At 49.1% G+C, this 12404-nt stretch overlaps 1 protein-coding gene across 1 annotated transcript in view; it reads left to right on the forward strand.

Annotated features, from left to right (window-relative positions):
• Positions 1-12404, forward strand: part of PYGB (glycogen phosphorylase B) — a 59058-nt gene that overhangs the window by 32102 nt on the left and 14552 nt on the right. The window contains exons 4-12 of the mRNA XM_040447914.1: positions 296-399; positions 4421-4552; positions 6412-6523; positions 6934-7016; positions 8206-8349; positions 8919-9011; positions 10117-10263; positions 11122-11285; positions 12220-12334. Of these exons, the coding sequence (XP_040303848.1) occupies positions 296-399; positions 4421-4552; positions 6412-6523; positions 6934-7016; positions 8206-8349; positions 8919-9011; positions 10117-10263; positions 11122-11285; positions 12220-12334 (1094 nt within the window). The remainder of the gene's footprint in view (positions 1-295; positions 400-4420; positions 4553-6411; positions 6524-6933; positions 7017-8205; positions 8350-8918; positions 9012-10116; positions 10264-11121; positions 11286-12219; positions 12335-12404) is intronic.

Here is a 12404-nt window from a genome sequence, read left to right on the forward strand (position 1 = left end):
TTAGATGAGACTCTCTGGGGTTCTTCACTTCTGACCTTCCCATCTCCCCACAGCCCCCACACTAACACCCTCTTGGCCCAGACCATGGCTCTCAAGGTGAAGGGATTGAGGGAGGGCTCAGTTTTACTGTCATGAAATCTGAAGCTGACAGGTTACCACTGAATCGCTGTCTGGCATCCAGAGGCCAGTGTCCCAGTACCTACTTAACATGGGTGTCTGGGCCTTGCTTCCAGTGGGCCTCAAAACTGCTAATTATCTTTGATTCCAAGAAGTTCTTTGTGTTTGGAATTTTCAGCCTGCTTCCTTGACTCAATGGCCACGTTGGGCCTGGCAGCATATGGCTATGGAATCCGCTATGAGTTTGGGATTTTTAACCAAAAGATTGTCAACGGCTGGCAGGTGGGTGAAACTCAGTTCTTTCACTTGTTTCCACCTCTCATGTGCAGAAGAAAACAAACAGGTACTTTCAGTTCAGTTTTTTATATTATAAATTCCTTCCTGGAGAGATTGTCTGCCCGTCCTGGGCAAGGCAGAGGTGGGATAGGTCGGGGGTATCCTGTGAGCTTTGTGCTTCCCTTAGAGCTCTATGTGGGCTGCCAGAGGCCCATCTTCTGTGTGAGCTCATCACACACAGCTTCTGTGTGAGCCTGGGAAGCCTGCTGGGTGGGACCCAGGGCCTAACTGGCCTTATAGGTGTTGCCAGGTGCTGCCTGCTGGTTCCCTGTTGTACCTCAGCATAGAACAGAGGTGGCCCTCTCTGGTTTACCCTCAGTGGGACAATTGATCTGGAGTAGTTAGAAGAAAAGTTATTGTAGGTTTTGTTCCCACCTTCTGCCTTCACTCCCCGACACCACTGAGGGGACTGTGTCCTGTGCCAGCCTCTGCAAAGCAAAGTGCCTTGAGGAAGAGTGGGCTTAGATCCTGAAATATCAAACCATAGCTAAGTGAGGTGGCCAAGAACACATTGGTGGAAAGAATATAACCTCACAGTGCAACCTCAATGTCCTACACTGGGCAAGAGGGTCATTTCCCCTCATTCAAAACTTTAAAATGGGGGCACCTGGGTGGCTCAGTTTGTTAAGCATCCAGCTCTTGGTTTTGGCTCAGGTCATGATCTCACAGTTTGTGAGTTCAAGCCCCAAGTGGGGCTCTGTGCCGACAGCACAGAGCCTGCTTGGGATTCTCTCTCTCCCTCTCTCTGCCCCTCCCCTGCTCATGCATTCATGTGCATGCTCGCTCTCTCTCTCTCTCTCTCTCTCTCTCTCAAAATAAATAAATAAACTTAAAAAAAAAGACTTTAAAATCGAAGGTATGGCTATTCCACTTGATTAGAAAATAGTTTATGTAATATAATTTGGCTCCTAAAAATGACAGACAAAGCAGGGCTGTGGTTGGGATTAAAGGTTTGTAACAGGAGAATAGTATAGAATGTAAACAGATGGATGCCTGGGGTGATGGAAAGCTCCTGTATCTTGATGAGGCTGTGTCACAGGTACGTGCAATTGACAGAACTCCTCAAGAGTATCCTTAAGGTTTACACATTTTGCTGTCTATATATTAACCTAAAAAATAAACACAGGGTGAACTGTACTTAATGAGGTGCATGCTGAAGTGTTCGTGGAGAAGTGTACAGATGTCTGCAACTGACGTTGAAATGCATCAAGAAATTAATGGGTCGATGGATGGAGGATATGTGATAAATCAAGTATAGCAACATGTTAACAATTATGGAACCTAAGTGGAAGGTGCGTGGGTGTTCACTGCCAATTCTTTTAACACTTCTTTATGTTTGAAAGCACTCATAATAAAAAGTTGGCAAAGAAAAGTATGGCTAACAGTAAAAGAAAACATAACAGATTTGTATCTATTGCTTAATTTGTAGAAGTACTCTCTCCAGCCTTAAAGAGAACTCCACTCTTCCTCCTGGTACATTACAGGTAGTTTCATGCACAGTTCCTTATGTGTGTGTGTCTGTCAGAGGCACCCCAGCCCTTGTACCCCTGTGTCCTTTAACCCATTCCAGCTCCTTACAGTCGATGCAATGTGCTTTCATAAGACAGAAACTCTGAGGCCCCTCCTTACCTACTTGGTGTTATGGTTAAAGGCAGAAAGGTTTTTTGTGTTGTTTTTTTGTTTGACCACAGACATTTCTTTCTTCTGGTGTTCTATTTCTGTATATTATTGCCATCTTGCAAAACAATTTAAAGACAGTTGTGGGATGATAAACTCACCCTCCTCTCACCCTGTTTTCATGAGAGCCAGTCAGTTTTTAATGGAGTTTAGCTGTAGCATAATTAAATGTGGGCAGTGGTCAGACAGCAGTGTTGTTGGCCGTGGGGCAGGGAGAGGGGTCTGGAGAGGACACCCTCCTGCCTCTTGTACTTGAGGAGATGCTGCTTCTGCAAACAACTCATGGAATTACGTTACAGGAGATGACCAGGCTTTGGTGTTGGAGAATTTCACTAATGTACAGACATGGCACCAGATCAAAAGGCAGGACTGGTCCCATGATGAATAGCTACCTGCACCAGACAGAAAAGCCCAGCCAGAAGTACTATGGAGAGACACATATTCAGGCAATAACATCAGCTGTGTCACCTCCCTAAAACTGCAACCAAATATTCTTCTTTTACTTCTGTGTAGGAACCATTAAGAAAAAAAACCCAGAGCGCCTGGCTGGCTCAGTTGGTAGAGTGTGCGACTCTTTGATCTTGGGATCATGAGCTCAAGCCCCACATTGGGTACAGGGCTTACTTAAAAAAAAAAAAAAAAAAAGTCAAACGAATAAAAATTTTTGAAAACCTTCAAAGTAACATACAGGCACACCTTATTCTGTTGCACTTGGGTTTATTGCGCTTCATACATAATGCATATTTTACAAATTGAAAGGTGTGGCAACTCTGCATAAAGCAAGTTTGTTGGCCCCATATTTTCAACAGTATTTGCTCACTTTGTCATTTTGGTAATTCTCACAATGTTGCAGACTTTATTATATTGTTCTGGTGATATGTGATCAGTGATTAAAACTTGCTGAAAGCTCAGATGATGGTTAGCATTTTTTAGCAATATTTTTAAATTAGGTATGTACATTGTTTTTTTAATAATTAATTAATTAAATTTTGGGGGGAGAGAGCATGTACAAATGAGTGGGAGAGGGAGAGAGAGAATCCCAAGCAGGCTGCATGCCCAGCGCAGAGCCCCCACATGGGGCTTGATCTCACAACTGTGAGATCATGACCTGAGCCGAGATCAAGAGTCAGATGCTCAACTTGACTGAACCACCCAGGTGCCCCTGGGCACATTGTTTTTTAAGACATAATGCTGTTGCACACTTAATAGACTACAGTATAGCATAAACAAAACTTTCATATGCACTGGGAAACCAAAAAATTCATTTGACTCTCTTTTGCTAAATTGGCTTTATTGTGGCAGTCTGGAGCCAAATCTGCAATATCTCTGAGTTATGCCTATACCTGGGGTTATTTGTTAAATTTGAAGAAGAAAGACTCACTTATTTAATTTATATTTATAATTCTTTATACATTGCCTGCCAAATTAGTTTATTCCGAATGCTTCTACTCAAGGATTATTAGACTCTGTGGGGCTACTTTTAGTTTTATTGGTGGGATTCTTTTTTGTGTATTTACTGATTTTGGATACCACTAAGTGCAGTTTTTGGAAAATTAGCTGCTTCAAGGAAGGCCTAGCACAAAAGCAATGTCTTCTAGTTGTGTGTGTCCAGACATTCGTGCTACAAAGGCAGCCTGGCCCCTGGCACCTGTGAATTTGTGGTGTCATTTTCAAAGTGGTGGACTTCTAGTGATTTTTTTTTTTTTACTATAACAGCTTTATTTAGTTATCAAGTGTTTTTTTAATATATTTACAAAGTTGGGCAGCCATCACCACTATCTATTTCCAGAACGTTTTCATCACCCCAAAAAGAAATCCAGCATGGATTTGCCGTCACACACTAGCACCTGACAACCATTAATCTATCTGGTGTCTCTATGCATTTGGCTGTTCTAGACATTTCCTATGAATGGAGCCATACACTACATGGGCCTCTTTGACTCAGCGTCTTTGCAGGGTTTATCCATGTTGTAGTACGCAGCAGAACTTTATCCTTTTTTATTGCTGAATTCAGGTTGTTCTTAATGTCTTTTTACTTTAATGCATTCTTCTGAATTTTATCTGAGTTTGTTTCTTTAATAGGACGACATGTTAATTTTTAAACACGAGGCCTTGACTGGAACTGGACATCTTTGCCTTGTAAATAGGCTATAGTTTATTTCAGTGCTGGATGGCGTCGGTATCTCAACAGCATGGTCATTGTGGGCAGTGGAAAGGGGTGGCCCTGCGCCCATGACTGTCTCCCCACTGCCACCCGAGAGAGCTGACCTTACGACCGGCCCCTTTCCAGGTGGAGGAGGCAGATGACTGGCTGCGCTATGGCAACCCCTGGGAGAAAGCCCGGCCCGAATACATGCTTCCTGTGCACTTCTACGGGAGAGTGGAGCACACCCCTGAGGGTGTCAGGTGGCTTGACACTCAGGTATCCACCCTGGGCATCCCCAGGGAAGTGTGGGGCTGAGTGAGGTGGCTGCCACATTTTGTCATCACTCCTCATTCCCTTTGGGAGTGGGAGGTGTGCTGTTTCCCCAGAGGACCTGACCCAAGGTGACTGCCTGGGAGGTTTTGTTCTCACACACTCAATTCTTACACATTGTCAGGGCTTCCCAGACAGTGGAAAACACTCAGTGTGAAGCCACTGTCTTTGCAGTTTAATAGGGGCTTGTGTTGGGGTTCAGACCAGCAGTCATTGAATGGCTAGCAGGACAGTGTTGTGACAGGGGCAGGGTGTTAATCCTTGGAGGGACATGGATAGTCCCCAGCATCTCTAGACAGCAGGTGCTTGATGCACGCATTCACCACAGTCACCACACACCACAGACCTCAGTAGTGTCTCCTGGGTGCCGCCCACCATTACTGAGCTATCAGAGTCCTGGGCATGTGGTGGTCTGGATGGATGTCCCAGCACAGGGCACAGGCACTGATGAGGGAACCAGGGCAAGAACATGGAGAGTCCAGTCCAGGCTCTGGGATGGTGGACAGTGCACATCTGAGTGGTTTCAGCTAAGGGACTGAGAGAGGTAGCAGGAGAGTTTTTGTGAGGGGGTAGCTGTAATGAGCAAGGCTCAGCCATCTAGATGTGGGGCAATGAGCCCAGGAGACTGGAGAAGTCCCAAGCATGCAAAAGTGAGTCATCCAGATTTTCTGCAGCATAAGTTTTAAGGAGTGCATGGGCTAGGGTTGGCTGGAGCCATGTTATGGAGGCCTAAAATGCCATAATAAGTTGTATTTAATTCAAAAGAGGAGAGAATAAGATCAGTTATCTGATTGCATGTGCTCGTAGAAGATGAGCATGTCATGTATGTAGGGAGGCATAGAGACCGTTGGGACATTTCTGTCAGCCCTGGGCTGTTAGGGATGCTTTGTAGGGCTTGTCACTGGCTTGGATAGGGCCTTGGGGGGCAGGGGAGCAGGGAGCAGGGGTGAGGGTAGAGGGGAAAGGAAAAGTGATTCTAAGGCTCTAGTGATGCTATCAACACAGTCCTTTTGGCTGTCAGAGCCACTTTCATCTCGTAAAGCCACATAGTTGAACTTGTATGAGCCCCCATGAGCGTACCTGAATGTGAGAAACCTCATCAGAGGATCTGAGCGTTGGAAGTGACCTTGAGGCTAGTGTGTGTCTTCCTGTGCTTGACAAGAGTAAAGCAGATACTTGTGGACAGACTGGAATCGGGGGTGGGAGGAGCGTGGCAGGTTCTGTGGGTAGAGAGCAGGCCCTGCATTTTCTGTTGTGAGTGGAGTGTGGGCTGGTTTGGTTTCTCTGAGGGTTAGAGGTCAAGTCTCCCAACAGGAGGAGCCTTTTGCAGGCATTGGAAAATGGAAGTCAGAAATAGAAGTCCTCTGTGGAGAAGTTAGTTTGGGTCATGAAACTACACAAGTGGGTCGAGTGAGAAGAGGAAGGAAGGCAGAGAGAGGACAAGGACACTGGAGTCATGACTGCTAACAGAGTGTGAGTGAGGTTGACACAGTGGCACCTTGAAGATCTGAGTGGGAAGAATTCTTAAATCAATGCCAGTGTGGAAGGAGGAGAAGCTAGAGAAGACAGAATGACCTCAGGAGTGTGGTCAGGGCCTTACTGCAGAGCCATCACAGGTGGTCTTAGTTGGGGAGGCCTGCAGGCTTGGCACAGGGCAGGTTGCAGGGATTTGGGGCACAAGGAGAAAAGCTAGAGGGCAAGCAGGTTGGCCACCAATGGGAAGCAGAATGCTGCTGCTGGGGTGAGAAGGCCTGGGACTGGGAACTGTGTTGCTAGCTGACTGGATCTGACCATCTCTCGGCCAGGTGGTGCTGGCCATGCCGTATGACACCCCTGTGCCGGGCTACAGGAACAACACCGTCAACACCATGAGGCTGTGGTCCGCCAAGGCACCCAATGACTTCAAGCTCCATGACTGTGCGTTCTGACCCTCTTATTTCTGTTGGATGGCTTCTCCCAAACTCGCCTCGTGAAGCTCTTGTCTTGTCTGCACTATCACTGCTGTGCAAAGCACAGGACTCTCAATGTGGAGGCCAGAGGGCAGTGTCCTCAGAGCACCAGGGCTTCCCAGGGAGAGCCTACCAGCAAAGCCACTGCTCGTGGAACCCTGTGCCCTCAGGAAAGACCAAGGGGCCTAGGGCTCTGCAGGATGTGTGGGGGATACAGGTTGGGCCTGGGGCAGAGTGAAACCATGGCTCTGGGAGCACCTTCTGTGCAGGAACGTCCCTCACACAGTTCAGGGAAGTGAGGGAGGACCTTCAGGGAATGGGCACATGAGGAGTCAAGGGAAGGGATGTGGGTTCTGACCTCACTGTTTCTGCCCCTAGTTAATGTGGGAGGCTACATTGAGGCGGTCCTGGACAGGAACCTGGCCGAGAACATCTCCAGAGTCCTGTATCCAAATGATAATGTGAGTATCTCATGTGGTTGCTTCTCTTCTGCTAGGAAAGTGTGCTAGGGGCTGGGGCTGTCTAGAAGGACCTATTTGCTGGCCTCCCATTCATCAGGTGAGACCACGTAAGTAGCTACTAGCAGCCCTGTGTGGCTCCTTGGAGTGAGGGCACCACAGCATGCTTGAAAAAGCCCCACAAGTCCAAGTGTGCCTGTTAGCATCTCCCCTTTGCTCTCTCCCTAAGAGGATACAGCAGGAGGTTCTTGGCCTTGCCTCACATGTCTATACTGCTGTGTACCCGGCTGCCCCTGAGGCTGGCTCTGAGCTGACTCTGTGCAAGACCGTATGCAGAGCAATGTGTGGGGAATGTGGGAACTCGTCAGACCTCACGTCCAGTCAGTTTCTGCTCTTCTGGCATGTGATGCCACTTCCCCAGAGTTGGATGAGCTATTTCTCAAATGGGAATAGCAGTCCCTGCTTTTCAGTGATGCTTTGAGACATACACCAGTCATGGTTCGAAAAGCTTTAATTATGTGCCACCACCCACTAGATGAAGTAACAATCACAGTCCCCAGTGATTGCTACTGAGTTTAGTGTCTGGTGGCTTTGTTGTTGCCAGACAAGAGCCCTTAGAATTTGCCTTTGTTAGTGGGTTGTGTGTTCTTTGTTTTATCAGAGTAACAGGTGCACATTAGTAGCAAAGGGAATTGGTGTTGAAAGGCTCACAACCAAACATACCCCATTCCCCCTTCCCCTGCCAAGATTTTAAGCAGATTCTAAAGCTTCAGGTACAAGGCATTTTTAGGACACTGACACTTTGGAGCTTGTGCTTCTGAGTGGCTCTGGCTGTTAAGGAACAAGACCTGCATGCCTGGTGTCCTCACACAGGGCACCGTGACCATTTGCTGGCTGCTTCCCTATCTGAAGATCACACACAGGTCAGGCCATCTAGACCTTCTGCTTGTGCCCCTGAGCTGCAGGTTACCTGACCTTGGGCCCTGGGATGGTGGTGATGGAGGTGTCAGCACCATGCTGACACTCAAGGGCTCTCGTCCTCTCATGCACACATGGGTCTCTATGCTCCCTGGAGCAGGGCTTCCCAGCCTCGTGCCCTTCTTGAGCCCTGGGGTGGGGGTGGGGGGGTCCCTGAGGACCTGTGGTGGCCCTGGTGGCTGTTGTTGGTGCCAGCGCTGTCCTGTGTCCACAGTTCTTCGAGGGAAAGGAACTGCGCTTGAAGCAGGAGTACTTTGTGGTGGCTGCTACCCTCCAGGACATCATTCGCCGCTTTAAGTCCTCCAAGTTTGGCTGCCGGGACCCAGTGAGAACCTGTTTTGAGACATTCCCAGACAAGGTGGGTGTTGATGGGTCTTGTGCAGAAGGACAGGACATTCCCAGGCTTGATTTCTATCTCAAGGCTGGGCGTGGGTGAGGAGAGGACAGCAGCCCCCCTCATTTCCTTGTCATCAGGGGCCAGGCCCCCTCCTCTCTGACCAGGGCCACACTAGGTGTCCTTAGGAGCAGCAAGGGACACTGTAAAAGGTTCCCATGGCAAAGCGTGATGCATTTGATGGGCTGGGTTTAGTGATTTTAAACAAAGCCAACATATCCTCGGTGAGAGGAACATTCTGGGTCAGGGGGAGCTGTGGAGAGCAGAAGAGCCTCAGTGGGGTGCCAAGGGTCCTACTGCAGAGCCAGCCCATGGGGTCTTCCCAACCCTGCCCTGTTGTCCTCCCTGCTCCTTGGCTGGTTTTCAGGCTAGGTTCAGCATCTGTGCCATAGGGCTCCCTACTGTCAGCCCTATGGATCAGGCTCCTCAGGGGTGGGCAGCTGTGGACCCTGATTCTGCACACACTGACCACCATGGCACCCATGCAGATGCAGGCAAGGGGATTGAGGGGGATCACCCTGTGTAAACTGCAGGTTGCCATCCAGCTGAATGACACCCACCCAGCCCTTGCCATCCCTGAGCTCATGCGGATACTGGTGGATGTGGAGAAAGTAGACTGGGACAAGGTAAGCACTGAAGACAAGGGCACAGGGCTGGGCACATGGGGTGACTGTGTTCCCACACTGATGGGCATGTGGAGTGACACTGTCCCTGTCACAACTGGGTATATAAGGTGATAGTGTTCCCTGCAGACCTGGGCACATAGGGGTGACAGTGTCCCCTCACCTTCCAGCCTGTCCCAACAACAGTGGTGAGTACTGAGCTGGCCCTAGGTTGTTGAGGAAGGCCTATCCCCTGTGGTCTGGGGAGTACAGAGGGATATTGTCCTTGAGAAGCAGGGCCATGAGGAGGCGGATGTTCCAAGAGCAGGTCTGGGGTTTCTCCCAAGGGACTAAGACACCATAGGTGGAGCAGTGGCACAAAGGCACAGAAGAGCAGTTTTCTGGAAGACTGGGAAAAAATTCTGACACGTCTTAGAGCTTTTCACGTACATTTTCTCATCTTAGAATTGTGGCAAGAACCACAGAAGTATTAAGTGTAAAGAAACACATTGTTTAAATTTTTTATAAGTTCTTCTGACTCAACTTATTTGGTCCTGGATGCTTGTAAAGCAAGATTTTCTTGATCTAGTTTAAATCAACTATAAGACTTTAGAACGATTTTCATGTCATTTTGTAGAACCCAGAGCCCCCTCTGGTTTGGGGTGCATTCCTGGGTGGGGCTGGGCAGTGCCCCCATGGTCCCATCTGCCCCTGGCCAGTGGAGGGAGGCCACATAGTTTCCCAGTGTTTCCAACTGGGTGTGAGATCAGTTTGGTGGAAATAAAGTAGAAAATTATTTGGTGCTCTGTTTTGTTCACAAACAAAAAATGGTTCACAGAAGAAAAGTGAGTGATGCCAGGTGATGAGGTAAGCATCACTCATTTATGTGTGTGTACTATGTTAGGAAGTAGAATGTTCGTGGTCACGTTGGGAAGGCGAAGGGCATGGGGCTCACTTGTAGGTTTTGAGAAGGTTCTAGATAGCCCCAGAGGGCAGAGATATGTAGCCACCTGGGCCCCTTTCAAGTGGGATCCGAACATCTACCTTTGATGGACTTTTCCCTGAACATCTGGTAGAAAAGCGGATTGTTTCTAAACAAAACAATTTGGAATGTTCTGGAATGTTCTAGGCCTGGGAAATCACAAAGAAGACATGTGCATACACCAACCACACTGTGTTACCTGAGGCCTTGGAGCGCTGGCCTGTGTCCATGTTTGAGAAGCTCCTGCCACGGCACCTGGAGATCATCTACGCCATCAACCAGAGGCACCTTGATGTGAGCAGGGTGGGGGTGGGTATGGGTGGGAGCTTTAGGGATGCTGCCCCCGAGATGACCACCCCTCCTGTCGTGATTGGGGATGGGGGTGGTGGGCTGCACCTGCACCTGGAAGAGGTGGAGGTTCCTCCTGTCCTCTATGTGGAATTGTCTGGCCTGTGACATGTATCTTCTTGCATGGAATAGCCCTCTGTCCAGCAGAGGGCTTTGGGGTCCAGGGGCCGTTGCTGGGTAAATCTCTTCCCCAGACCTAGATCCCTGCTGTGTATGTGGGAGTCGTGGATTTAGGTCTTTTTGAAATGTTCTCATTCCCATGTGGGGCTCAAATGTAAGAGTCTGTTCCTGGAATGCCAGAGGCCTTGGTCCTGAGACACCATAGCAGCATTTGGATGATTTGGAAATAAAGCAGCATTTGTCTTTCCTCTGTTACCCATGGAGAGAAGAGTGCTACAGGGAAAGGGGAACTTAGAATCCAGGTGTGCTTGTTCAGTTGTTTAACCTTTTGGTGAAAAAGTAGCCGTTCCCAATTGGTCAGACCTTGCCTAGGCCAACAGGGCAGCACTCTCGTCTTTTCCTTCTAAGTCACATGGCACATCTTAGCACCATGGTCCTCCTGTCACCTCCCACAGAATAGCTCTGTCGAGTCCTCTGGCCAGTCAGGCCTTTCCCTGGGCTGCAGCAGTGTGGAGGAGCTTCCTGCTACGCCCGGGGCTCTCCGAGGTGCATCCAGGGAGTTTGAACGCATGTCTGGGGTGCAGCAACCTTGGGATTTTCTTGGAGGAGGCAGAACATCCCATGGGGGCCCCTGGGCTTCCTGTTCACCACTTGCTCACCTCCTGCTCTCTGACTTGGCTACAGCACGTGGCTTCCCTGTTCCCTGGGGATGTGGACCGCCTGCGGAGGATGTCTGTGATCGAGGAAGGGGACTGCAAGCGGATTAACATGGCCCACCTGTGTGTGATCGGGTCCCATGCTGTCAACGGCGTGGCGAGGATTCACTCAGAGATCGTGAAGCAGTCAGTGTGAGTGGAGCCAGCATTTGCGCTGACCTGGGTGTACTTTCTTCTTGACCCTAGACTCGCCTCTGGGCACTTTTGGCAGCCATACACACAGTGGCTGGGGCATGTTGCCCAGGCTCCACACTTGCTCTCCTGCCTTCACAGGTACTGTCTGAACTGCCCAGGGCATGTTATTCAGTGGCTGAGGACACCGTGGGCAATGTTAGGGCGTTGAGCCTTTGAGTTATCACCAGTGCCACCTCCTCTTTTCTGTGTCCTCTGTCTGTCCAGACAGATGCTCTGTCTTGGAGCCATCTGCTGCTGGCCAGGTGCCAGGAGTGCCCTGCTCAAGAGTGTCCTAGGTTAGGGCAGGAGGAGTCAGGGCTCGTCAGCAAGAGGAAGGAAGAATTCTTAGGTCAGATCTCCCAGTGTTTTCCCTCCCTCTTTTGGTGGGACATGATTTTGAAACTCCTTCCTGCCATCCTTGACCCAGATGTATGTAGAGTACCTCCGTGAGCACCAGGTAGACCCCAGACCAGGTCTGTCTGTGTGGAGGCTTCTGTGTTCCTGGTACCAGCCCAAGCGCTTCATGTGTTATAGTCTTTAGATCCTCACAGCAAGCCTCTCAGAGAGGTGCGTCCCCATTTTACAGATGAGGAAACTAAACCCTGGTTCTCAAGCTCTATGATAGCCCGTACCCTCTTCAATGTCACATTCACTGTGGAAGATGGCCAGGTTCCATTACCTGTGTGGTTATTGCTATGTGACTAACTATGCAGTGCTTTGAAAAGCATGTGCTCCATGCTTACTGTTCTCAAAAGAGGGCAGCAAGGCTGACTGCTCTGTGCTCCTTAGAAAACAACAAAAAAACTGAGCTTAGTGATCTTCCAGTGGGATTTCTGAATGTTCTCTTGCTCACCTTGTTTGTTGTGACATTTGTCTGTTTCCTGTGTTTTAGCTTTAAGGATTTTTATGAGCTCGAGCCAGAGAAGTTCCAGAATAAGACAAATGGCATCACACCCCGAAGGTGGCTACTCCTGTGTAATCCGGGGCTAGCCGACACCATTGTGGAGGTGAGACCAGCTGCCTTGGAGTCCCCGGAGAGCTGTGAGCACAGTTAGCACCTTATCTGTTGCCCAAGGC

The sequence above is a fragment of the Herpailurus yagouaroundi genome, unplaced genomic scaffold (assembly GCF_014898765.1).
Source record: "Herpailurus yagouaroundi ecotype Mexico unplaced genomic scaffold, PumYag 196, whole genome shotgun sequence".
NCBI classification, from domain to species: domain Eukaryota; kingdom Metazoa; phylum Chordata; class Mammalia; order Carnivora; family Felidae; genus Herpailurus; species Herpailurus yagouaroundi.